Source organism: Diplotaxodon limnothrissa, linkage group LG19 (genome assembly GCF_057381915.1).
Source record: "Diplotaxodon limnothrissa isolate DT_005_m linkage group LG19, D_limnothrissa_male_GT1.1, whole genome shotgun sequence".
NCBI classification, from domain to species: domain Eukaryota; kingdom Metazoa; phylum Chordata; class Actinopteri; order Cichliformes; family Cichlidae; genus Diplotaxodon; species Diplotaxodon limnothrissa.
Window position 1 is genome coordinate 20833128 of NC_140614.1, and position 27665 is coordinate 20860792.

General features: G+C 40.9%; 1 protein-coding gene across 2 annotated transcripts in view; it reads left to right on the top strand.

Moving 5' to 3' along the window:
* The window catches only part of frmd6 (FERM domain containing 6), a 34508-nt gene extending 18126 nt beyond the window's left edge, over positions 1-16382 (top strand). For both annotated transcript variants that reach the window (XM_085342878.1, XM_085342877.1), the window contains exons 3-14: positions 574-664; positions 3453-3532; positions 5472-5548; positions 5697-5883; positions 7033-7188; positions 7358-7423; positions 8116-8184; positions 11976-12150; positions 12362-12670; positions 12988-13119; positions 13244-13335; positions 13552-16382. In XM_085342878.1, coding sequence (XP_085199004.1) covers positions 574-664; positions 3453-3532; positions 5472-5548; positions 5697-5883; positions 7033-7188; positions 7358-7423; positions 8116-8184; positions 11976-12150; positions 12362-12670; positions 12988-13119; positions 13244-13335; positions 13552-13854 — 1737 coding nt within the window. In that variant the 3' untranslated portion in view covers positions 13855-16382. The remainder of the gene's footprint in view (positions 1-573; positions 665-3452; positions 3533-5471; positions 5549-5696; positions 5884-7032; positions 7189-7357; positions 7424-8115; positions 8185-11975; positions 12151-12361; positions 12671-12987; positions 13120-13243; positions 13336-13551) is intronic.
* Positions 16383-27665: the final 11283 nt, after the last annotated feature.

Genomic DNA, 27665 nt, shown 5'->3' on the forward strand with positions numbered 1-27665 from the left:
GTGCCATCGGCCCCTCTGGCCAACACCAGATAGCTAGATAGAATAGCTCTGTTTACATTCTTATTTCACCACTGGTGAAACTGCCTTATGAAAATGACAATAAATCAAGTTATACAAGCTCGGAGAGCATGTTAAGTCTGCTTGGTAGTACAGGCTTAGTAAAAACCAGTTGGTGCTACTGGCCACTGGCTTAAGGTTGGGATTAGGTTTAACTGTAAGTGTCAAAGTAAATAAGGTTTTTGAACTAAACCTAAAAGCACACAGGCTGAGAAGTTTTGATTTCATTGCAAATTCTAGTCAATATTTCAGAAAGTTCATGAATCTCTTCAAGTTAAAAGATCCAGAATTTAATTTCAATCTACAATCACCCATCTGCTTATGTTTCCTGTGTTTGGTGGCTAACACCATGGTACCACAACATGTTTAAGCTTGCATAGGATGTCATAGGATGATAAACATGCATGCAGAGTGCTGCTCATGCATGCCCCAGGTCTTTGTAGTGGTTCATAACAGTGCAGAATAAATACAACACATTGCCGATCACTAATAATTGTCCTGACATCTCCTCCCCAGGTGAAGAGTTTGTGCCAGGAACTTTTGGTCCAGGTGTGTGACCTCCTCAGGCTGAAGGACTGTCATCTGTTTGGGCTCAGTGTTATTCAGAGTAAGACTACTTTTCATTTAGGGGTATGGGTAGAGCTGGGCGATATGAGATTTTTTCATATCAGGCGATAACGATATCTATCACGATATAAGCCAAATAACTATATTTGTAAGATTTAAATGTGCCGTTGCTCACAAGTAAAATGTGAAATAATCAGCAGCTTGTTTTTATTTTATATATTTATTTCCCATAATAAGTTCAACAGGGTAGATGTACTTAAGGAACATGAGACTTTTTCAGATAAATAAAGACAAATATTGCAAACTACACAAAAGGCAGCCGCTAAAGTGTTTAAGTTTCAAAATAGAACAAACAAAACAGACTACTAAATTGTCAGTTCCACTTAGAAACAAAATATTAATTCTAAAAATGAATCTTAGTTTGTTTTACAGAAGAACAGACAAAATTGACTAACTTTTGTCAATATCAAATAAACTGAGAACTAAAAGGAAATTCTCAATCTCTCCTTGTTGTATAGCTTAGCTTTTCAAACAGTTTTAACAGTTACTTTAGTCTGACAAAAGCCGAATGACGAATTAGCGCTTCCAGTCAGAGATTGAGCATGCACCGGTTTATTGTATTTCCAGACTTGCTTTCGGCACAATTTATAGTGCGCGCTACTCTGTTTTTTGTCAGACTTGAAATAGCCAAAATACCTTCACACTACGGAACTTCTATGGCTCTTCCGTTTGACAATCTCTTCGACATTGGAACCATCATCTGTTTTCTCTTCGGTCACGCTCGGTTTATTTTTCTCTAGTCGGCGCACTCATTTCCTCCATTACCCGGGCGGTACGGTGGCTGGCTGCTTCCCAAACAAATACACATGTGCGGCTTGGCACTTGTGCTTTACGTAACAAGTCACGTGACGTGACGCTGCGGCTGTGATTGGTTCGGCTCTGCGCTACTTAATTTGGATTGGCTGTTTTTTTTGTTTGTTTTTTTTAAAGAGGACAAGAGCGGCGAGGTCTATCGCGATAGTTTAATTTTTCTATCGAGAAAAAGTTATATCGCAATACATATCGTTATCGTTCTATCGCCCAGCTCTAGGTGTGTGTATGTATGTATGTATATATATATATATATTTCTGTTTTGTTGTGTGCAGCTCAAAGTTGATCTCATCAGTCAGAATGATTATTCTTAGGGTCTTTATACAAATAGTACTTTTGATCATGAAGTATGCTTGTCATCAGGAGCCACATAAAACCAGTGTAACCAGACAGATACTTTCCTTAGTACTAAAAGTAGCATCTCTCACATATCTGTCATGGCGGTTGCCCAGGAACCAGGGCCTCCTGATCCTGACTGCCTCCCATTGTGTGGCAAAGTTAAAGTTGTTTTTACAGTGATGGGGCTCAGCGAGGGTCGTCCTATTGGAATGAGTCACTGTGTCTGTTTTATGTTGTGGCAGACAGCAGATGACAGTTGTAGGCAGCTGCATAGGGAAAGTAAATTGCAAAAGGCGGTGTTTTCAGACAGCTGCCCGCCAGATGAGCCAATGGCGGCACAGCAGGTCAGTTGAGCTGGAGCCAAAGGGTCTGATTGTAGGACATTCCTGAAGTGCTTGTCTGAACAGCGTGAAATGCCCAAGGCAAACAGAGGCCACCCACTCCCTGTGTGTCACCCACTGTCCCCCTGACAAGACGATCTTCACCAGACTCAGTTTTAGATAATATCTGTGGTTTAAAATAATAAAATTTGTGAATGTTTTCAGCAATAGGGAAAAGATTTCTGTGGTTCTAGCGTCTGAAATGTTAGTTCCTAATTTTGAGTTTTCAGAAAATATTTAGGCCATCCAGATATTTTTACTGTATGTTTGTAAATGTGCCAAAGTGTAATTTAAGTATTCACACGGTGTGCCAGAAATGGCATCCTTCTCTATTTATATTGCCGTTATAGGCCACAAAATTACGTTTTACAGGTCAGTTCACACACACACACACACACACACACACACACACACACACACACACACACACACATATTTTAAAAAAACAGTTTCCCACTAACCCCTGCTTCATTTCCACTTCTACTAATGTGCAACCACAAAAATACATCTGCAGATTATCCTTGGTAATAGGAATATTGTTTCTGGAAACAGATATTGCCTTTGGGTATTTCAGATATATTTTTTGGATTCTTCAAGTGCCACAAACCAAACATAAATTGGCTCAATAGCAATAGAATGGCGGCAGAAGTCTTAGCTGTGGAGATCTCAAATTGTCACCAAGTAAAACCAGCATTTTCTTGGAAAATGTTTGAAATCTAACAGTGTGGAAATAAAGAATTTTAATGGATCTTTGTATTCTGGTGATTATAATAATGTGCTGCTGCTTAATGTGCTGACTTTATAAGTGCAAGTCATGTAAACGAACACTCAAGTTCCAGGTATATTTATAATGTTGATAAAAATAGGTGCTGGCATCCTGTCATAGAGGCTCTGCTCCTGCTCTTTATGTGGCTTTTAGCTTTTCAGCTGGTTTTAATTGTATAGAAGCCCAGAGTTGTCAGATCAGCAGGCTGCAGCTTATGAAGGGTGTCACTTTAGGAAAAGATTAAGACATGACAGCGTGATTTAAAGAGAATGAGAGGGAGGCTCAGAGTACAAAGGGAAGCTCAGAGGCTGTCTAATGTGACTGCTCTGAGGCAGTCTTTGAACTGGGCTCATTCAGTGGTGATTTTTCTGAGCAACACACACAAAGGCATATATGTATGTATCCAGGTGTGCACACACCGATGACACAGACAGTGAGTTCCTGGGCTAAAGCAGTTTCTCTCCCATTGCAGATAATGAGCACATCTATATGGAGCTGGATCAGAAATTGTCCAAGTACTGTCCCAAAGAATGGAAGAGAGAAGCAAGCAAGGTAAGAAAAGTTTTGCTGGGCTCCCAAATTTTAGTAGAAATTGGAAGAAGACAGTAAGATGTAAATCAAAAAGGATTTACCAAGAGTATTCTACCTGGACTTACATGATTTATACAATTAAAATTCCTTGTCAGATGGGTATAATTTACCATCTACTTGCTTACCTTCTAAAAACCGTGGTCATATTTGCATACAGTTCTGCTCAAAGCCCTGACCTTTTTTGGATCCAGAGGAGCTATATGCCTAACATACAAGTTCAAATCTGTAGGTATGGACATTAGGCTACGTTCACACTGCTGGTCTTGATGCTCAATTCCGATTTTTTGATCAAATCCGATTTTTTTGTCTGCTTGTTCACACTACAAATAAAATGCGACAGCAAACGCGCTCTAGTGTGAACCCTCAAAGCGGCCTGCATGCGCAAAAGAAGACGTCACACACAACGCGCTCTGTTTAGACCCAGAGCAAACCATATTGTTTGACTGATGGCCCTTAATATAAAGACTTCGGACTTTACTTTTCCCAATTTTTGCTTTAAGTCATTTTGTTATTTTTACATAATAATGTAAATAACCCAATAATTATCCTTATTGCTGTTTTAGAGGAGCGGTGCTTCAAAGGATAGTTGCAGATTTCTGTCAGCATCTGCAGATTATACAGTACAAATAAAATGTTCTCGTTTCTCCAACGTTGTCTTCCCAACAGTTTCACTGACATCTACACTGGATGGCCAGGAAGCGTTCGCGATGTCTTCTCGGGCGCTGATAATTGGCGTCTGTCTTGTGTCAGTGGCGTAAAAGACGGATTTAATGCGACATGACCGTTCAAGCAGCAGTCGCTTTCAAAAACATCGGATATGTATCGGATTCAGGACCACATACGAAAGTGACCCAGGTCGGATTTGTAAATATCGGATTTGTGCCGTTCACACTGTCATAGCATGATCAGATATGGGTCGCATAGGGTAAAAAAATAAATAAATAAATAAATCTGATTTGATGCGCTTTCGCCTGCAGTGTGAACAGAGCCTTAGATTGACTTTATCTTGTAATTGTCTGACCAAGCCTGTGAATAGAGAGGTTAACAGGGTAGATGCCTGGAAAATTCACAGGTGGGGAAATCCTTAACCAAAATCAAATGGATTATTTTCAGTAGATACAAAGCATCTGATGCAAAGAGTTTCCTTTTATCTCCTCCATATGTGAAAGAGCAACTCTGCACGGTATCAGGATTATATCCCAATTCCCCTTACATTATCTAGAGCTCATGTGTAAAATTGGCTCACCAAAGTCCTTCTCTGGATTTAGACAGTATTAATGTCTTTGCCCTGTTCATTGCAGAGTAACTGTGATGTTAAGTTCAGGGCTGTTGGGATCAGTCTGCTGTAAGACTCCTTGTTCGAGGCTGAAGATAGAGGAGTTCTTTATCAGTCTACTGGCTTTTCTTGACAGTTGTCATATTTCAGAATGAATTTGGATCACATGCCTGTCGGTGGTATTGCTCTAAACATATAAAGTGCTTAAAACATTTGCACAGTACTGCATGCACCTGGAGATTTGTGCAGAATCTCTGGCTGTAACACCAGATGCAGCTGTGTGCACTGGCAATAGTGTCTGTACATCCAAGATGGTACCACACCTGGAAACCTCAGTCTAACGATTAGACTTCAGGGAGTTGCTGTGTTAGGTTGTCAAACTAGCCAGGCTAGCTGTTTAATGCCAGTGTTAATGCCAAGTTGGTCAACATCTGGGCATGAGACGTGGTAATGAGCTTCCCTTCTCACTTCCAAGTATTACAAAAACTTAGTAATTACTTAAGTAATTACCTGTTGCTCCTTTACTATAGAGTTGATCCAGTTCATTTTTGTAGATTGATTATAATCGGTCAGTGATGCTGGTTGTAGTATATAAACACATTTTTCCACATGTGGCTTTTGCAGGGCATTGATCAGTTTGGGCCTCCAATGATCATTCACTTCAGAGCTCAGTATTATGTTGAGAATGGACGATTGATCAGGTCAGTAAAGCCTCTTGCTTGTTTATTTGCATGCTGAGTCAAGTAATATGTGTGAATAATGAGGATATTTGTATAGACTCACAAAGATCATTCCGTTTAGCCCCAGTTATCCTTAAAGCTGGCTGAATCTGCTCTTTCTGCCCTGCAGCGATCGGGTGGCCAGGTACTACTACTACTGGCACCTTAGGAAACAGGTGCTTCTCTCTCAGTGTATCCAAAGGGAGGAGGCCTACTTCCTCTTGGCAGCCTTCGCCCTGCAGGCTGACCTCGGCAATTTCAAACGAAACAAGCACTTTGGGAAATACTTTGAACCTGAAGCGTACTTCCCCCCATGGGTGAGTCTGTCTAACATGTACTGCATTTGGAACGTACTGTATGTCAAACCTAAGTTATGATTTAAGATAAATGACTATTATCCTGCACACTCACAGGCTGTTCTGAATTTATCACTGATAGTTAGTTGCCTTAGTATCACATACAGAAGTTGAAGTATAGTCTCTCTTACTTAAATGGATATCATTTGATTATTTTAAAATATTACTTTCATTACATATGAATGTTTTAGCTTTTGTTTGACTTCTGTGGTTCTAAGACCATATTTCTTATGCATTAGGTGATACTATGTTATGTGAGGAGTTATGTGTTTTGACTGGCAACATCCTAATTTAATTGCCATCTGGTGGAAAGCTTTGGCATATGCATAAAAATCTTAGAAGTGATGTTAGAAGTTGGAAACAAGCTGTCAGATGTGGATAGCCTGCCGGAAATAAGACTGAAAGAAGAACACAAACTGCTGTATCACTAGCTGAGAAGCTACAGGTACAGTGGGCATTATGTTAAAATGAGATTTTAGGCTGTCAAGCAGTGTTCCTGGCCTGCAGGGTGTAGAATATGTTTTAGCACCTTTCATTAGTCATGCTGACCAAACACTTAGCAACAGCTCCATAGCCTAGCATGGAAAATAATGAGAACTGGAACACTTCGGTTTATTTTTGTGCCAGAAAGTAGCACACGCACTTTTTAAAAAAACAAAATCTTTCGAAGCACGTAAGACGTGTCTATTCTGGCATCACTGCCTCCCCAACCACTACTACCATCCCTCTGAATATGGCAGCCACACCCATCTGATTGCCCCCACTTCCCGTCATTAGCCTCCTACCTCCTTATCACTACTCGGAGCCAGCAGTGACAGGAAATTGTTGGAAATGAACAGCGTACGCTCCCCTCTGTAAATCTTGCCCAGATTTAGGTGCTTAGAAAGCTTACTAAATCTTCAAAAAGGGGCTCACAAAGCTTAGCGCGTGTGTTTCCGGTTGCTGCCTCTGGCTCTCTCTCAGTCTCTTTAGGTTGACATCTGTTTGCCCTGCGGCAGGCAGCTTCATCACCCTCATCAACCTAAGCCGCCAGTCGGTTGTAATAACTCAGCACAACTTCAGGGCAGCCAAGCCTGACGACTATCCCCCTCTCTCCCTCTCCTTACTCAGGTGATAGCCAAGCGTGGCCGTGAGTACATTCTGAGGCATATCCCAAACATGCACAAAGACCAGTTTGCTCTCACGGCTTCAGAGGCACACCTCAAGTATATCAAGGAGTGCGCCCAGCTTGATGATGTCACAGTCCACTACTACAGACTCTATAAGGTGAAAAATGCCTCTAATCAATCTAGTTTCTGACCAAGATAGTGATATGTTGTATGTTATATTGCTATGTCATGGCTAGGCAAAGATTATATGCATGGACTGCTGGTTTGATTTCAGCCTTTTCTCCTTAATTTCCCCCTCTTATCGTGTAACTTAATATTTTCAACAGGACAAGAAAGAAGTCGAAGCATCTCTTACATTGGGCCTGACTTTACGTGGTATTCAAATATTCCAGGTATTGTTCCTTAATTAGAAATCAACATAGCTACTTTTTTTGTATTCTTGTATACATACAGTTAGGCTTTAACACAAAATAACATAACCAGACAAAATCATATCCAGAAATAATAAATATTTTTTTATTTTGTTTAATTTATGAAACCAAGTAATCCAAAAATATTGAACTTTATTAGTGTAATTTCTTTTCAGATTTCAGGTGGTTTTGCCTTCAGTGCCTTTCATAAGGTTTCATGCTTTACATTAACTTAATATGACTCATGTATGCTATCATCATGAATCGCACCTGGAAACCACTTGGTGACCATCTGGCAACCAGAGGCAGCAAGGAAAAAAGGTTTATTCCCTGACTGGTTGACAAGTGGTTGCTGGAAGTTGCTTGCCCTGCACCAATCACCTCTGTGTGATTGCTTTGGTTGCAAACAGATTGCTGTGGTTGAAAGAATCTTGCATTGAAGATGCAAACTTTGCTTTGAAGACTCTTATATCAGTTAAAGTGGCAGTGAAATTATGCAATCGTTAGTGACCAAAGCAAACATTTTTTGGTGCAGCACCCTGTTTACAACCAGTTTTACCTGGCAATAGCCAGCAGCCACTCACCAAATGGTCAGTGAATATACAATATACATTCTTTGTTTACTTTGATTTGTAATAAGTCGACATCCATGCATTTGTGTTTCTGTGTTGCAGAATGTCGGGTCTGTGAGGCAGCTGTTGTACGACTTCCCTTGGACCAATGTGGGAAAACTGGTATTTGTGGTGAGTCAGATATCTCATCAAAACACGTATCCCAGAGAAATGTTCTTCACAGGTCCTGCAATTTACCTTTTTGGATTTAAAAAGAAAAATCATTTCAGTGATGATGAAACGCAAACATTCCCTTGCTTATGGCGATGTACGTGAAAGCCCAGCTCCTGCTTAGGGTCACAGAAATTTTTACGTGAAGATTTTTTCCTCTTTGCGGCTTTTTTATCTTAGTCCTCTGGAACTAATCAGGGATTTAAAGAGACTTTCCTTGCACACGTACACATGCAGAGCCACATACTGTAAACTACAGGCCTTTTTTCATCTAATGAGCAGCAGGATTTTCTGTTTCATGATATACATGCCCCTCGATTCATCCATTTTGATCAGTTATCACTGTGGTCCCTGTGCTCTGTAAAGGAAATCCTGTTAAATCTCCTCATCTCTGCTCTGACTCAGCTTGCTGTTAAGCTGAGCGCTGCAGCAATTTACTTCCATAGGGTTTCTGTTATCACAGGAGAGCAGAGAAGCTTACTGTTTATCTGTTTCACTCTTGACAGCTTCATGTTTTCTGCCAGCCTGTTATTAATCACAATCCCAAGAGGTCTTTATTGCTCATCACAGCTGTTACACAAAAATGGGCTCCTTGTGACTCTAAATTTGGCTGTTTTGTTGTGTTGAGGCAGACTTTACAGGCTGTAAGGTCTCTGAGAAATGTGGTTTCTTTGTCCCAGAAAGTTGAAGGTCTTGGTCTCAGACTGGGTTTTAGTTTGGTCTAATTTCGGAGTAAGCAGCCGTCGTATCTGCTGCACAGTTCACGGTGGAGACTTCCTGTTTTCCACAGTCTTGTTTTTTTGGGTGGTTTTCTTGCGTCTGCCATCTACACCGTCGTGACAGTGAACAAGCCATGGCGTGGCTGTGGTTGGACTGAGACCCAAAAGGCCTCTGTAGGCCCTGTCCCACCCTTTTTCTGAATAACAGGCTTTCTCCTCTACCCCACCCGCAAGTCACGGCATCCTGCATTGCTGCCATCACCCGCTGCAGCTACAGGCAAGCCAGAGAAGGATGCAAGCAAAGGGGCGCATGGGTCAATAAGCACCAGATGTTGTGATGATTTTAGGGGGATTTCCGATTCAGTATTTGGCTTTTGGAATTGCTAAAACTCCCCCTTTTTTGTATAAAAGTTTAACGCAGGAAGGGTAGAGTATGCTCTTGGTTCACTAATGCAACAGGGTGGAATTCTGGGTTTTTCTGAGGGAATAAGTTGCATTTAGATTTTTCTTGAGCCAGTGAGCATTTCATCTCCTCCCCTTGAAAGCTGAAATTAAGTAATTGCCTTTATGTCCTGTGCTCTTGGATCTCAGGCCAGCTTTTGCTTCGCTACTGCTCTGGTTGATGCTGGTCTGTATGAGGAGTTGTTGGTGTTGCTGGGAGATTTCGATGTGTGTGGCCTGCTCGGGAGGTCTTTTTTCATGTAACGATTCAGAAAGTTGTCCAGCAGCTTTAGATGACCCGATCATGTACAGTGCACAGATCAGGAAAAGCTGTGGCTTCTGAAAACCTCTTAACAGCCTGCCACTCGACACCAGTCTGCTCTTTGCTGTGTGTGTTTGTTCTTGAATAGAGTTACCGTCACACAAGCTGTTCATCCACTATACCTGCTGCTGGGTGTTGGATTATTTTTGCCTACTTAAAACCTGACTGAGATATTATTCTACTAAAGAAAAAAAAAGAAAGAAGAAGCACCCCTCACAGAGTCATAAATACTGATGCCATAATCAAAACCAAACATATCCCACACATCCCTCTTCATATTAATCATCCATAGACCTGCTGCACAGAGTTCAACTTAAAGATAAATGCCTGTTGAACAAACGATGCAGCATCAACACTCAAAGCATGTTTGAAGAGCGTGTCTCCCATCTCCTCTTTTCTTTTTACTAATTATCATTTTTCAGCTGTCAGTACTGATACTGGCCGATATATTCGCAGGGTGTTTGTATAGATGTCTATGGGAATACAAACCTGCTCTTTTGCCTCAATAAACTCTTTTCTGATGAGCTAATGGTCTCAATCTCTAGTTTTAAGTCTTATTATAAAGGGTGATGTTACTTTTCTAAAATATGGCTTCATTAGAATGAAAAAGGAAGAAAGAATTAGTGTGTGGTTTAGGGTTGGCCTACCGTGTGACATTACTACCCTAATAGCCATTTTCCATTAATACCTACTCGGGTTGGCTTGGAACAGCTCGAGATGATTTTTAGAGTTTTCCATTAGGCGATTGTACCTGGTACCAGGTAAATTTTTAGTACCTACTCGACTGGGGTTCCAAGCAATCCAAGTAACATCAACAGACTTCATGCCACCAAATGACTAGTCAGTGACGTTGTTCGATAAGTCACCTTCACGAAAATCAAAACAGCTATTTTTGAAACCCAGCAACAAAGGAAATGGTTACACAGAAACAATGCCATAGTCCCGGAGTCTGACCAAAGGCCACAGACCGAGCTGCAGGTATACCATCGCCTCGACGTCCACCTTTGTTGTAGTGTTCGAAACGCTTGGCTGCATTGCTATAATGACCCTTCGCACATTTAGGTGGTACTCGATTGCAATGGAAAATGAGTCAAGCCGAAGTGTCATCAAGCTGATCCGGTTATGTAGTAATGGAAAACGGGCTCAAGAGCGTGTACTCTTCATTGTCACATACGGACAGCTAAAATACTCCATTCAAGACTTCACACCTGAACCTCGCAAAACCAACAGCTGATGTGACAGCCACATAAAATCTTTTGTACGCAGTATGCGGTTGTTATCCATTATTCTCCCCTCTGCCTATAAATAAAAGGAGCTCGAACCAAACAAAACAGTGGATGGTTCAAAGGTTTAAGATAAAAGCATTGCCTGGGAAGAACAATTAAGAGTTCACAGAGAAGAGATTTAATGCTCAGCATCAGCTGCCTCCTCCTTGGACTCACCGAGTTCGCCTCGTTCACACCTGGCTGCTGCCCAGTACGACTTCACTGTTTTAGTGGTGGTTTCTTGGATCTGCAGAGTAGCATTTTGAGGTTAAAGATAAATACTCAGTTTGAAGGATGGCAGCAAATTTCTCTCGCACTTTCCCACCCAGACTTTCTCTCCTCTCCCACAGATTTAAAGAGGAAATCTTATTCACAGAAATCTTTTGTAGGAAAGCCACCGGTAAAGAACTCAGTTCATTTTATATGAGCTTATTTCTCGAAAGACAATAACCACTAAACATACTTCAGTTCAGCAGCTTTCTCTAAAAGTATTTGTCTAAATAAAGTAATGCTCTGTCCCGTAGTCCGAAAGCATAGCTATTTGCATTTTCTCGAGGTCAGAGGCTAAACACTTGCAGAAATGTTTATAGGTCTGTGTTGAAAACAACCCTGCTGACACTAAAGACAGCTGTTATTGTGTCGAGCCTCTGCCAAAAGGCGCAGGAGAAAGCACAAACCCACCATTTTAGTTTTTCCGAGCATCCAGCTAATATGTCCTCTGACTGGAAAAACAACCAAACTGCTGAGAAATGCACAGTTTCAGTTTCTGGTTTGGGAAATGAAGAACAGATTCATGAAGTGATTGCAGCTTTGTGTTCAGCTACAAAATAGTTTTCAGGAACAGACTTTGTTCTTTGGCTAATGCTCGCCTTCAGGCCTCCCTGGCACTTAATCACAATTTCACATTCCAATTTCATAATCGTGTTTTGTTAACTGCTGTAAATCACCGAGTCCTGTAATCAACATTCATGTGTTTTCTTTTCCCCCCTCGCTCCTCACTCTCAGGGGAAGAAGTTTGAAATCCTTCCTGACGGTCTACCCTCGGCTCGTAAACTCATCTACTACACAGGATGTCCTATGCGGTCTCGCCACCTCCTGCAGCTGCTTAGCAACAGCCACCGGCTCTACATGAACCTGCAGCCGGTTCTCAAACAAGTCCGTCGACTGGAGGAGAACGAAGGTATTTGGCGCCACTTATTCTGTCAACATTAAACACCCTTTGATCACTTCTTCAGAAATATAAACAAAAGAGAGCTGATGCTTCCTGTTTTTTGGTTGCCTGCAGTACGTAAATCTGTGTTTTGAGATGGATACAGCATTTTGAACAGAAGTCTGTTTGGTTTAGATATTAAAAACTACCTGTTTTTTCTTTCTTTCTTTCCCCACTTCAGAGAAGAAGCAGTACCGGGAGTCATACATTAGCGATGCTCTTGAGCTAGACATGGATCATCTGGACAAGCGTTCCCGCGCTAGTGGCAGCAGCGCAGGCAGCACGTCTCATCACAAGCGTCTGTCTCGCCACTCCACTACCAGCCACGGCAGCTCGCACACCTCTGGCATTGAGGCGGACAGCTTCAGGGCCCCCGGCCAAGCTCCGCACAGACCCCTGCGCACCTGCAGCTCGTCCACAACCAGTCACGGGAGCTCGCACACCTCTGGCATCGAGAGCAGCGGCAAGGAACGCAACCTAGATGATGAAGGTATGAGTATTTACATTTATTTTTTTGTGCGTTTAGAGTCCAGGTAAGATTTCCCTTCAACAATTTAGGGGTAGATTCATTTCATAAAGTTTTTGCTTTTTTATATAAGAAACCACAGGAAAAGATTTCTCTTCAGTTTTCAAAATAAAATGCTGTAAGACCTGTCTGATCAGAGGTAACATGCTGATGGCTTGCTAGATTTCTGGGACTTGATATTACAAAAAAAAGCAATGGTCATACTCCAGTAGTGCTGCTCCAGAGAAAGTGAGAAGACTTGTTTATCTCAGATAATAATTCAGAAACATTTTACTCTGCAGAAATTGAGATGCTGGTGGATGACCCCAAAGACTATGAGGAGCTTCATGAAATGGCCCTGGATCAGGAGATGTGCATTCACATTACCGAGGACATGCTGACGATGTCACCTGATCAGACCAATGGATATTCAGGTACAGTTTCTCTGCAGTCAGGGGAATTAGCCCCAAAGTGGAATGAGTTAATTCAATGAATGCCACCTGTCTGTTTTTAAGGAGGCGGTAGCAAAATGCATCTCAAAAGTTTGTGTTTTTGCAGGATTGATTGTAAAAGATGTTAGCTCCTCCACATCCAGCTCCTCTGAGACTGTCGTCAAAATGAGAGGACAGAGCATCGAGTCTTTGCCACAGGTAGTTAAAGCCTTTTCTATCTGTGGATGTCCTGAGAGGCTGTTTTTTTGTTTTTATTTCTTATTTTTTCTAGAAAACCACTGCACATACAAGTCATAAGGAAGTAAAGCAGAGGGTTTAGAGTGACTATAAAGAAACACCTGGACAAACTTCATAACTTATCTGTGTTTGATTTTCTACGTTTTTATTCATAAATTTGACTTGTTTTCCATGCAGACGTCTGCCTGCAGGAAGCCTCAGTCTTCGACCGACCGCCACAGCCAATCACTAGACGACATCCGCCTCTATCAGAAGGACTGCCTGCAGTGGGCGGAGCTCTGCCAGGACACCGCCCACAGCTACACATTCGGTTGCGCTCAAGAGCTGAGTGACAGCAGCGGCGGAGGCGGCGGCTATCAAGGCCTTGCCGATCAGCGTGCCGGCATGCTTGGCGAGCAGCACCCGTTTCCCATCAAGAGAACCAACAAGTACTTCTCTCTGGACCTGACCAGCGAAGAGGTTCCCGAGTTTGTCGTGTGACAGAAGCACAAAGTAGGCAACCGCAGGGTGCCCTTTTCGCTCCTCCACGTCAGACGTGGAGATGTTTCAGGCCTCAGGGAACGAGATGAGAGGAGCGCTGCAGAGCTGGTTTCTATTCTTGGCAGCAAATAGTAGCGATGAGTAAACTGGCAACAAGTAAGCTGCCCCTTTTAAGCACCACTCGAGACGTTTCACATAACACATAATAAATCAATAGACATTGAGGTTTCTGTCAGAAAATCAGACTTTAAGAACAAACACTGGGCTCAAAAGAACTAAAAAACTGCACCCCCAGGTCAAAAGAAACAAAAGGGATTGTGTCATCTTTAAAAAAAAAAAAAAGATTTTATTTAATTCAGTCTTCTCCAAACTGATCCGCTTCTTTACAAAGTCATCAAAAGACTTGTGCATGTAGGTCTACAGCAGACAGATTAATGCACCTGACAAGCTTTTCAAAGATCTTCAGCGGAGGACACAAAGGACAGAAATCATGCTGAGCTACAAACCAAAGACGAGATGGAAATAAACTGAAACCACATCTGTCTCTACATCCAGTTTGGTGGAACATTATATTTCAGTCATGCAGGGAGGGAACATGGACCTACGATCCTCTGTGTGAGAGCGGCCATGCCTCCTTCCTCCTCTCTTCTTCTTCTTCTTCTTCTCCACCACTTCATTTTACCTCAACTGGAAGTGGAGTGTGCCAACACCCCCCCCCTCCTCACAGACTGGACTTTTTAATCATTTGAACACAAACCCGACGTGCCTTTATCACACTATGCAGGTGTCAGTCTCGCGCCTTGACAATCACACACCTTCACCCTTAGATCCAAGCCATCAGAACTCAAGCTCTGCTTTACTTTTTAAAAATTGCGCACGCACACACATAAACATAGAGCTAGTTTTTTGGCAATTAAATGTTAAAAATATCACGATTTCACAATGTTTTGTGTCCTGTCAAATTCAGCCGAGTTTCCCAGGAGGAATGAGGTCGAGCGAGTTCCTACGTGTTCTGACTCGCTCTGCGATTGCGGCCACAAAAGTTTCCCTGTAATCTAGCCTCAAAATGGAGCCGGGCTGGCTGTCAGCCAAAACAAACCACACTTTGACGCATACATATACATTCTCCTTTGACTCTTCTAATCCTTTTGTTTCAGCTATTGTTTTAAACTGGAATTTGTTACATTTTTCTCTTAAAAATCAATTTATATGTTGTATTTTTTATGAACTGTATATGTTACACACTTAATCTGTGTAAGGTTAAAGTCATTCAGTATTACAAGCCAGTGTAGGTGACAGTATTAAGGACATGTGGCTCTGAACAAGAAAGACAGGTTTTATTGTCGGTTTGATTCAAGAGATGTGACCGTTACTCAAGATTTCAATACTCTAGAAGTGGCACAGTTTCCACTGCGGTTTGTAAGGCAGTTGGTTGTGGAGATGACATCTTTTCACCAGAAATGGAGACTCTTTCCCTGAACCGATGTTTCCAAACTATTTTATTGGGTTAATTTTTCAGTTTTTCTTTGCCCCACTGAGCAGCATGAATAAGAGCAGGAGGAGGTCAGTTATTGGTTTTGATCAACAGCCTTCTTTTTTTTTTAAATCATGAGATTAGGAGAAATGGTGGAAATGTTCCGTTTTAGATATTGAGGCTCATGAATTTTAAAAAACACTGCTTTATAAGGATGTAGGATCATTTTGCTATAAAGCTACAGCTTAGCTTATCTAAAAGACACAAAGAACAACTATCCTGGCAGTCCATCCACCTGCCAGCTCACATTCATTCAGCATGAGGGTGTAGGAAGTGTTCATTACCATTTTAAGATTTAAAGTTGTAGGGTTGGCTAAATCAAACCCCTCAGTTTAACCCCACCTGCCCTCTTTCTTCTTTTTGTTGTTGTTGTTGTTGTTGCAGTCAGCAAACAAAAGCGAGGTGTTAATGTGGTGATACTCCAGCGACTTTTTGTGCCAACCTGTGACACGTGCAGTGTAAGAACCGTTAGCTGAGAGTTTAAAACTTATTTATCATGGTTTTAAGTGTCCTGCGCTTAAAAACGCTATTTTAACACAGTCTATCAGACAGCATCAATGAGAATTTTTATGCAATACATAACAAATACATGGATTTAATAAAGCTGTGTAATTAAATCAACTTCTATATTTCATACTTTGTTTTCTTTAACTGTTTATATAATTACTCATTAACTGAAAATGTCTATTTTGATGGACAGCAATGTTTCTTATATTAAAACAGCATGTGTTAAGGTACATAGCCATACATTCATAACCCATGTCCTTAAAGTCTTCCTGTCTTACTTCTTTGGCTCTGCTATATGGTCATACTTACACTTTGTAAGAGTCTGTATGTCTGTGCCCATAATCCTTTCTGTGAAAGGATCGCCCTGCAGGTAAAAATGTTTTTTGTCACCTTGTTGTTCAAAAAAAAAAGAAGAAAAAAAAAGATTTGTTATAATGAAGTCTGGTCCGTGCCTTCTTGGTACTAATGCCCTCAATAGCCAATAAATAGGTACATTTATCTACCAATTATATGTTGTCAAGTCATTTCATTTTTTTGAGTATTGCCAGCTGGAAGCTAAAATCTCTAAAAACTCTTTAAGTATAAAACTTTACATGTGGAAGGTGGTGTACAAAATGTTCCCTTAGTTCATGCTGCCCTCTGGTGGTTTACACTCACTGGAATGCAAGTCTCACTTTGGCCTGAGGGTGGCAGTATTTCATGATAAGTAAACAGCTCTGTTCCTTTTGTCCTCTGGCCTCAAATTTGGCTTCACGCCTACTTTTTTTTGTATAACCATACATAAGCGTTATTTTAAAGTGTGCTATCTGAACATAAAAGGACACTATAACAACTTAATATTAACAAAACCATTAACATCAGAGCTTCAGCTGACCTTAGTTACCTGTCATCCTCACTTGTACCTCATAAATCTAGGTGACATAGTGATTGACTACATCAGGCGGAGTGATGTCCATTTTCTTAATCTGTCTGAATTTCAGTTTCTTTTCCCAGAGTTGGCAAGCCCAGAAATCTGATTTGATACCGTTCGTATTTTTATCTTACATGTTTTATTAAAAATACATTTCATTTCACAGAAAATGGTTATCCCAATAATTTATACTATGAATTGCAGTCAGTATTAATAGCAACGAAATAAGCAGATCAGCTGACAATCAGCGTTTAATTCTAAGCTACCCTTCTGTAAATATCTATCAGACAATCACAGAAACTGCTGATCTATTGGGATTTTCCCACACAACCATCTCTCCAGTTCACAGAGAAAGAAAAAATCCAGCGAGCAGAAGCTCTCTGGGTGAAAATACTTTGATGCCTGAGGTCACAGGAGAATGGCTAGACTTGCCCTGGGCTAATCGAATGGAGTAACCTCAATTAACAACTTGTCATCATCAAGGTATGTAGAAGAGCATCTCTGAATACACAACATCTCAAAGTGTGGAACAGATGGGCTACAAGAGCACACTGGATGCTACTCCTGTCACTAAACTGATGCTACAGGTCACAGATTAAACAAAATTGGACAACAGAATTGTAATTCTCCATTTCAGCTGCGATATTCATATGTTTACACTGCTTCCATCACAAGACTCACATCATCTCAAACTGGTTACTCAAACATGACGGTGATTTCACTGTACTCAACGGCCTCACAGTCACCAGATCTCATAATCAATATCAGCAGAAGCCCCCAAGAAGCAAGCAAGGCTACAAGACGTGAAATCTTTGAAGTAGGAGGAACCGTAACTGTGTTTTCTTTTGCGTTAAAATATGCAACATTGGGCTGAAAACACAAATCACCACAAAATCATTGATGCACAAATTAAGGGGAAACATGGAAGCCTTCCTCAGCGAGCTCCACCTCTTTCCCGCACTCTCCCCTCCGAGCTACACAGCTGTACAGGAAATCATTCATCCACCATCCACTGCCGTCACCATGGCAACACAGAGGGGGAAATCCATTCTCAGTCGCTTGTCAACCCCCCTCTCTCTCCTTCCTTTTGTCTTGTTGAATTAGGTGGAGCTCTTTTCTGACCACGTTGATGCATCATTTTTAAATTTTAAAACAGAGCAAAGGCTTCGTTCACTGATCCTAATAATGCTTGCAGAGCCTCATTTGTATCCTCTCTAATATTTCCATACATCTGTTCTCCCCATCAGTAAGCATGCATGTGTAGGTGATCATTGCTGCTGATTGTCTGAGAGTATTAGGTGGCAGTGTCTCTCCAGCAGCAGTGGTGACCTCTCCATAAATCCCGTGGGGCATTGGGAAAGGACAGGCGGGGCGGTTATGCTTGGATCGGGCCAGCAGCTGCCTGGAGGAGGCAGATGGTCGCAAATCAGAGATGAAATCCAGGCCCCTCCCCTGCCTGCATGATAACCTACCCCTCTCACGCACACAAAAATAGAACAGTTCAAACTATCGTCTTACTACACAAATTTTGGGCGAGTGGGGTGAATGAATGCTGATGACCAAAAGATTAAGAAAAATATAACCCATTCAAACAAAGGCAGGCCAATCAGTATCAAAGGTGGTGCTTTCCAATTCCTGAAAAACCAGCTGAATTTAAGCTCTGCCCTGATGCACGAACATCACTATTAATTGCAGCAGAAAAGTCTTTAGTCACCACATCTGTCCGTGTCCTCTTGGAAATGGATTAACAGCACTTAATAAAGCAGCCTATTAACCTAAACAGCTGCACTGACACCAAAAGGAGATGATCCCCAGAGCCGATAATAATGAAAAACAGTAATCTGATTACAAATAAACAAATCTCTGGAGTTATCTCTTCTCCAGTGGTGGAGGGAGGTGCCTGACACATTTAGCTTGAAACCAGTCGGTGGTATATGATATACAGCGCATCTGAAGTTGCTACTAGATAAGTGGAAAATTTAACCATCTCAGAAAAATAATTCTTACAAAGTTCTATAAAAGGGAAAAGAGGAGATATATTAAATATGTGGTTTTGACAGTCAATTGTCCAGAATATTCATTATATTAGGTAATATATATGTATGTGAACAATATGTGAAAAACTAAGTACACCCTGCTTCCACAGGACTTAACAGGGTACTTAGCAACCAGGTGCTGCAAATCAATTGCTTGTGATAAACTGATCATCAGTAACTATGAAAACCTCTATAAAAACAGGAATTTTGTACATCCAAGAGTGGGAATACCAGCAAATTGCCCACAAGGTCAGAAAATGGTCCGAAAAATTCCAAAAAGCTAAATCTATAAGCCTCTGGAAGTGGCTCGTTCATTGCAGATTGCTTTGATGCTGAGATCTGGTTGCTTGTGGACATTCAAGGCTCTGGGTGCTAAGGTCACCCTCTAACATATTTAATACCAACTCATAAGTCAATCAAGTTTATTCTTCTCTTTTACTTTTACTTCAGTTGCAAATGAGAAAGAGGAGAAAAAGTTTATTTCGGGTCCTGGCCGCTTCCTTTTCGTCACCATGGCACTGTGAATCACTTCCAGTGTTTGTAGCTTCAGTTCAGCTATGTTAAATCTGCTCACAGTGCAATTAGAAAAAGACTGATGCTGCAGGACCCGAGCACCTTGTGCAGCATCTGACGTTGTGTTTACCCAAAATTAATAATCTAGTATGGACAAGATGAATTCTCCATTACTCCTGATATGTAAAACCTAACTGAAAGAGGATGTGTTCTCTCTTTTTACCACACCGTTTCAAACACACGATTAAAATACCCAGGCGTCTGATCCATATTCCAAGCATCCATAGTTAAAACTGCTCTTATCTTAGACACAGAGTGAAACTTCTGATAAGAGTACACACTGCACTAATGTCTACTGAATGTGTTTTATATTATTGGAGACAGAAATCAAACATCTGACTTCCTACAAATGCAGTGAGACAGAGGGCATGCAGCGTTTATCTAATTAATGGCAAAAAGAGTCAAACAACAGCCATTATGAGTCTTAATGAGGGAGTACTGTTTCAAAGAGGGCAGAATAAGATGCACACACTGTTCATACTATGAATCTAATTATCTTAGTGTAATGAAACAGTCTCATCAATACTTTTATTCCAAACATCAATGACTGTACAATGTGCGGTGCATTAAAAGTGCCAAATTTTCACAAGTTATACTCGTGGCTCACTATTTAAACTATAGAACAGAATATTATTTTTATTTTAAAACGCTGTTTGTCTTAAAAGAAGGTAAGCGAAAGCACATATGATGGTAGCGTGGTCGGACAACGAGGACATGACCAGTTTCCTGCTTTTCAATATTGTGTCAGACTCACACCTCTATTTTTAGAGGACATAATCACACATATTGTTGTTACATTTTCAGCCACTGGTTGCTTGAAACCTTTCACACCTCATCTCATAAACCAGAGTGTCTATGATTGTTAAAACACTGTGGGTGGCTGCTGCTTCACTATCCCATGACACAACACAGAACTGCTTTCAGCATACAGTTTATTCATTTTGGGCTTTGCCTAATTCTAATAACAAAAAAAAAAGGTTTCTAGCATCAATTAAAGCTTAATATGAATATAGACATGAATAATAGTACCAGGGGAGTAGCACAGAACTCTGGGCCCTATAATAAACAGTGTCTGTGGCCCCCTTCCTTTGGTGATGCACATCTCTGAAGAGTCTTTTGACCGGTCTGAAAAACTATTAACACTATTTTCAAGGCTTTGGGGTCAAGATATAGAGGTCAAGGCACACCATAATAACTGTAACTATTGTAATTATCTTGATAATCTTGTGCAGTAAAAATGCATTACATTAAATTAAGTTTATGATCTCAAACACAAAAATTAGACAGATAAAGTAACACGTGTATCTTAGTGTGCTGCCCGTGGGTGTTTAGAACTAGCAAAAGCTAAAAAAAAAAAATCTATCCCCATTTAAATTAAGCAGCAGTGTCGTTGCGTTATTCTGAAGTACCATTTCATCAGCCTGAAACACATCGACTTCCTCAGAACAGCTTATTTATCTCACGGCACAATGCTTGAAAACCACCGGGCCCACAATAAATAAAGCTCAACAGTACAGCAGATGACTTAAGATGATGGTGGGGCTACACAGTGATGCAATGGTTAGCAGTGGTGCCTCACAGCATGGAGGTTCTGTGTTTGAATGCAATCTGGGGCCTTTCTGTGGGGACTTTGCATGTTTACTGGATACTCAAGCTTCCTCCCACAGTCCATAGACATGCAGACGGTTAGGTTTATTAGTAATTCCAAACTGAGCAAGAGTGCTAGTCTGTGTGTTGGCTCTGTGATAAATTTCCAAACCTGTCCAGGATGTACCCTTCCTCTTAACCCGTGACAGCTGGGACAGACTCCATCCTCCTCCCACAGCCCAGAATTTGATAAGTGGAGAAAGACGCATGGATGAATTGTAGTTCCTTATGTTTTTGTTATTTCAATCTTTCAGTTCTGGGCTTCTGTTGCGGAGGTACTTAGGTTAATACAGCTAAAACTGCGAGAGGGTTGTTAGATTATTTACACAAGTTAGCCAATAGAACCTGCTCAGCGCTATGTTTGAAACTGTCCAAAGATATACTCGCTAGGTTAACGGATAATTCTAAAGTGCCTGCTGGTGTGATGGTAAATGGTTATATATATATATATATATATATATATATATATATATATATATATATATATATATATATATATATATATATTAGTCTTTTAATAATAACAATAATAATATTAAAAATTAATTATAGAGTATGCAAGCATGAGAAAGCTGAGCCAAGGGTAAAGGAGACTTCATGCATTGAATACATAAACTTCACTGACTTGAAATAAAGAAGAAGTTTTTAATTTATGAGAGGAAAAAACTCTACGAGAAGGATCCAGCGGTTGAATTTCTGCAGTAAAACGCTTGTTTCCCGAGATGGAAAATGATGGCCTAGTTGGAAAACTGTGAAAATTCCAGTTGCTAAGAGGGACAAACATTAAAATTTTGGCGCTTGGATCCACTTCATCTTTAAAAGCTTATTTGAGTTGTTTACTTCACTATAATGCTGGATCATGGTGTTTCATTAGAACTAGCAAAAGCAGCATAAGTGCCGTAAGCGTCCACCTATTTTTATTTTAATTAATAAGACGTGTCATTGTGGTATTTTAATGTCCGTTTCATCAGTCTGAAACAGCACATTAAAGCTTACTGCTAAAGTTTCACCAGTTTCTCACTGTCTCTACCAACTCATGTCAACTTTGGGGAGTGCTCTGCTTACCTTTTTCTTTTCCTCAGTTTTCCTCCTTCTCTCCTTCTTTCCTTTCGTTAATGGGTGGGCTAAACCATTCGGCTTCATTTGTAAGGGGTGGAGTGGCGTCAGAGAGGCTCCGTTAGTTTTTGGAATCAAGCTCAGTCACCAGAGTTATTCGAAAAAGTTAATTATGACACTAATTACTTAGGAATACAAAAATTGCAAATAAATATACAGCTTTTATTCGACGCTGTCCAGGATCCATGCCACCACTGGGGCCCTAAGTTGTCTGCTTGTGACCCCAAAAGCTAGGCTAGGTTAAGTGCCAAGACATCAAAGGTGATAATGAGCATGTGCAGCTAGCAAGAAAGGCACTTGTGGATGTGTACAGAATATTGAATCATGATTTTCAGTCAGGTAAAGACCTTCTTTGTACCTGACAAAGGGCTTAAGAGATAAATACTTAAATCAATAAAACAGTTTTTATAAAAATCACAGATGCCCTTCAAAAACGTCAAGTTAAAATCGCGTAATTGTTTGTGTTTGTTTGTTTTGTTTTAATAATTAGCTCAAATGCAATTCAGTGCAAAAGTCTCTTATTTCTCTAGGAAAAGGGGAAGTAGATACTACCGTAGATGGAAATAGAGTATATAAGGCAAATATTTGATGTGCTGCATTGTTTTTTATTAGAACTTCAGTAAAAACCTTTATTCTTCAACCCATCCTGAGCTCTCTTAGACAGTTGTCTAGTAATTTCTTGAAGTAGTCTTCAGGAATAGTTCTGCAGGCTTCCTAAAGCACATTCAAAGCTCTTCCATTGTGTGTTTTTCTATCTAGGTATGCTTTGAATGCATTGCCAGTGTGCTTGGGATAATTGTAATAGTGAAATGAAGCTGCTGTCAATCAGATGCTTTCCAGATGGTACTGCACAGTGTTCACACTATTCTGTGTTTATAATTAAATCTTGACCCGATCTCCAACACCACTGGCTGAAATGCAGACCCAAACCGTGACAGCACCTCCACCGTGTTTTACAGATGACTATAGACACTCACTGTTGTACCTCTCACCTCTGACGTCCTCTGATTTCAAAATTATTTGTAAAACTGAATACCGTTCAGTCCTGTTTGTTAATGTGTACTGAGCATAGCCGTTTGCTATACACTTCCAGCTGGAATTCTTGCATTTACTGAACTGGATGTGGAGACGTTAACAATGTAATCATCAGCAATTAAACTGCATGACAACATTTTTCAAAGATTTTATAGTAAAACAAAACAAATCTAGATGTTTATAATATCAGGACAGACGGTGATATCAGTGATTCTTGAGTTCAGAAACAAAAGGACTCTGGAGGATATGTGGGGGGAAAAAAAGAGATGTGTGGAAACCATTAATTTACTGGACCCACGAAGGGCTATCCCAGATCATGGTGGTATCCTGGCGACAGAGGCTTCCTACAGTCGCCTTCGCAGGAACCATGACTCACTGATTCTACATCTTCCTCTCCGCCCTCTCTCTGTCTCTCTCTATGGACATGAGCTGCTACTGTAAGTCACAGAAAATAACATCTGCATGAATGGAGCCAGGGAAAATGTGACTCACAGAAAACGTGACGCTCAGACAGTAGGAGGAACACAAATACAGTTTGCTGAGTTTACCTGGAGGCGAAAAACTTGATATGCATGAGAGCAGATGTACAGTATTCTCATAGAGGCATCGTCTGAATGAGCTCAGAATTAGAAGCCAGACAGCTCTTAAATGCTGCCTTAATAATTTATATGAATCACAGGATCAGCACAGTTTTTTGTTGTTGTGGCAGGATGTAATGTCCTCCTGGGGGAAGCATCTGCCATCAGGGAGAGTGGCTTTGGCAGTCTCAGTCGATTTGTTTTTACAAACTACATCTGCCTGCTGTTATAGATGTACAGAAGAAACACTCCACTACAGCTGTTTGATATAGGACTTTTAAGACTGATACCAATACCGATATTTGTGGTTTACAAATCCAAAATTCTGATATATCGTCTAATTTTTTTTAGGAAAACTAACTAACTACTTTTTTACACTCTGCTAGGGCCCAGTTGATGTACCAGGGGAGCCGATATATATCGGTTGAAATGAGCTATTTGCTCATATACAGTGGGGCAAAAAAGTATTTAGTCAGCCACCGATTGTGCAAGTTCCCCCACCTAAAATGATGACAGAGGTCAGTAATTTGCACCAGAGGTACACTTCAACTGTGAGAGACAGAATGTGAAAAAAAAAAAAAAAATCCATGAATCCACATGGTAGGATTGGTAAAGAATTTATTCGTAAATCAGGGTGGAAAATAAGTATTTGGTCAATAACAAAAATACAACTCAATACTTTGTAACATAACCTTTGTTGGCAATAACAGAGGTCAAACGTTTACTATAGGTCTTTACCAGGTTTGCACACACAGTAGCTGGTATTTTGGCCCATTCCTCCATGCAGATCTTCTCGAGAGCAGTGATGTTTTGGGGCTGTCGCCGAGCAACACGGACTTTCAACTCCCGCCACAGATTTTCTATGGGGTTGAGGTCTGGAGACTGGCTAGGCCACTCCAGGACTTTCAAATGCTTCTTACGGAGCCACTCCTTTGTTGCCCGGGCGGTGTGTTTTGGATCATTGTCATGTTGGAAGACCCAGCCTCGTTTCATCTTCAAAGTTCTCACTGATGGAAGGAGGTTTTGGCTCAAAATCTCACGATACATGGCCCCATTCATTCTGTCCTTAACACGGATCAGTCGTCCTGTCCCCTTGGCAGAAAAACAGCCCCATAGCATGATGTTTCCACCCCCATGCTTCACAGTAGGTATGGTGTTCTTGGGATGCAACTCAGTATTCTTCTTCCTCCAAACACGACGAGTTGAGTTTATACCAAAAAGTTCTACTTTGGTTTCATCTGACCACATGACATTCTCCCAATCCTCTGCTGTATCATCCATGTGCTCTGTGGCAAACTTCAGAGGGGCCTGGACATGCACTGGCTTCAGCAGCGGAACACGTCTGGCACTGCGGGATTTGATTCCCTGCCGTTGTAGTGTGTTACTGATGGTGACCTTTGTTACTTTGGTCCCAGCTCTCTGCAGGTCATTCACCAGGTCCCCCCGTGTGGTTCTGGGATCTTTGCTCACCGTTCTCATGATCATTTTGACCCCACGGGATGAGATCTTGCGTGGAGCCCCAGATCGAGGGAGATTATCAGTGGTCTTGTATGTCTTCCATTTTCTGATGATTGCTCCCACAGTTGATTTTTTCACACCAAGCTGCTTGCCTATTGTAGATTCACTCTTCCCAGTCTGGTGCAGGTCTACAATACTTTTCCTGGTGTCCTTCGAAAGCTCTTTGGTCTTGGCCATGGCGGAGTTTGGAGTCTGACTGTTTGAGGCTGTGGACAGGTGTCTTTTATAAGGATGATGAGTTCAAACAGGTGCCATTCATACAGGTAACGAGTGGGGGACAGAAAAGCTTCTTACAGAAGACGTTACAGGTCTGTGAGAGCCAGAGATTTTCCTTGTTTGAGGTGACCAAATACTTATTTTCCACCCTGATTTATGTATAAATTCTTTACAAATCCTACCATGTGAATTCATGGATTTTTTTTTCCACATTCTGTCTCTCACAGTTGAAGTGTACCTCTGGTACAAATTACTGACCTCTGTCATCATTTTAGGTGGGGGAACTTGCACAATCGGTGGCTGACTAAATACTTTTTTGCCCCACTGTATCAGTATCAGCATTTATAACAGCAGAGAAATGAAAATTTAAAGAGTAAAGAAGAGATGGGAGAAACACTTTTAATCATGCTAAGAATGTTGATCTTGTATACTTTGCCCAGCTGAGGGGACTTTGCAACTTCCCTGTCAGCAACACACGCTTGGAGCCAGTTGAGTAATCCACGAGTTACTGTGGCAATAAAGCAAGGTTATTTTTAAGCTGCATTACATTGTCCTCCCCACCCAAGTACACACAAATACATTTTAGGGAAGCTGTTTATGTTTCTTCCATCTGAAAGAAAAAAAAAACCAAACTACTGGTCAGTTTGATTTTTAAAATCATAAAATGTTAGTGTTGTTATCAGCCTTAAAAATCTTGTATTGGTCGCGGACTCGGCTCGGATGGCCAGTTTTTATGTTTTTAAGACTGGCAAACAGATGTTGCCAACATGGTGCCTCTGCTCAAAACTCATATCATGATTAAAGGGTTTTTTCCTGTCTCTTCTTTACTCTGTAAATTTTGATTTATCAGCTGTTGAAAGATGTTTTTGTTGTTGTTGGGGTTTATTTGTTTGTTTGTTGGAATAAGTGGTTCAATATATATGAAAAGAGATACCGAGTGTTGCAACTGGCACCAAAACAAGCCAGATCAATTAATGGCTCAACAAAACAGAGGAAACTGGCCTAAATTTAAATTTTTGGATGAGTAAAGATTGTAATCACCTTAATTCCCTGTTGTCTCTGAATGCACTGAAGTAATTACATGGCACAAAAACTTAATGTATTATATTTACTAGTTAAAAAGCCAGACATTCCCTTTGTTGTTTTTCAGAAACTTAGGATGGGTTGTTATGCTGTTAAATGCAGGATTGGCAAAGAAAGGCATAAAAATAACAACACTAACCAATTACAAGGAAAAACAAGCTTAAACGAAATCAGATAAATGCAAGCGTATAGTAATCGAAACATTAATGCCGATTTTAACATGCTTGTTTATTGCCGGTTGCGTAGTTGAGTTAAGAATCTGGCTTTCGCATCAGGCAGTTGTTTGCTAAGTGCCTTTGCAGCACAAATAGCAGAAAAGAAAAGAGAAAAAAGTCCCAATCCCACAATAATATGGAACATGGCGCCATCAAGATAATGTGACAAGATATGGTGCAAAGTGCAGCATATTTAAACCAGTTGTTGGGGCCTGTTGCGTTTGCAAGATAACATCAGTTAGGTTTGCCAGTATTAAGGGTAAGAACCAGTTTTTGACTTTTTTTCTTCTAGTACACTCGCCCAAATTGAGTGTATCCAGCACATGCAGAAAACCTCTGTACTCCCAAATGTACCGCACACTTTTTGTGTTTTTTGCTCCACATCTGGTGTATGGTTTTTTTTTATAATCTTTTGATCTTTGGCTTTGCTGTGATATGCAAGTAGACTGATGATTAAACATTTCCGCTGTGGCAAGAAGGCGTGTGTCGTGCATGCAATACAGGATGTGATGTTGTTAGATTTTGTTGTTGTTGTTGTTTTTTTTTAATTTATGTAGCCCTCATCAGTAAGGATGTTTTTTTTTAAAGTGCCACTAAAATTTCTCAAGATTTAAATCCAGACTGTCGGCTGTCCTGGTATGCATCTGTTTATTGCAGCTGTTTAGAGAGACACTCGAGGCTTTTCCTGTGGACCTCTGAGAGGCGGAGGAAGTGTGTCCTAATAGCAGAAAAGAAAAGACACAAAGAGGGAGGGAGGATGAAGAGGAGGGTAGATTCTTGGAGCCCGAGCGTTTCGCTGAAGGGTGGAGACTCGGAGCAGCAGTGAGGAGGTAGGATCTCAGC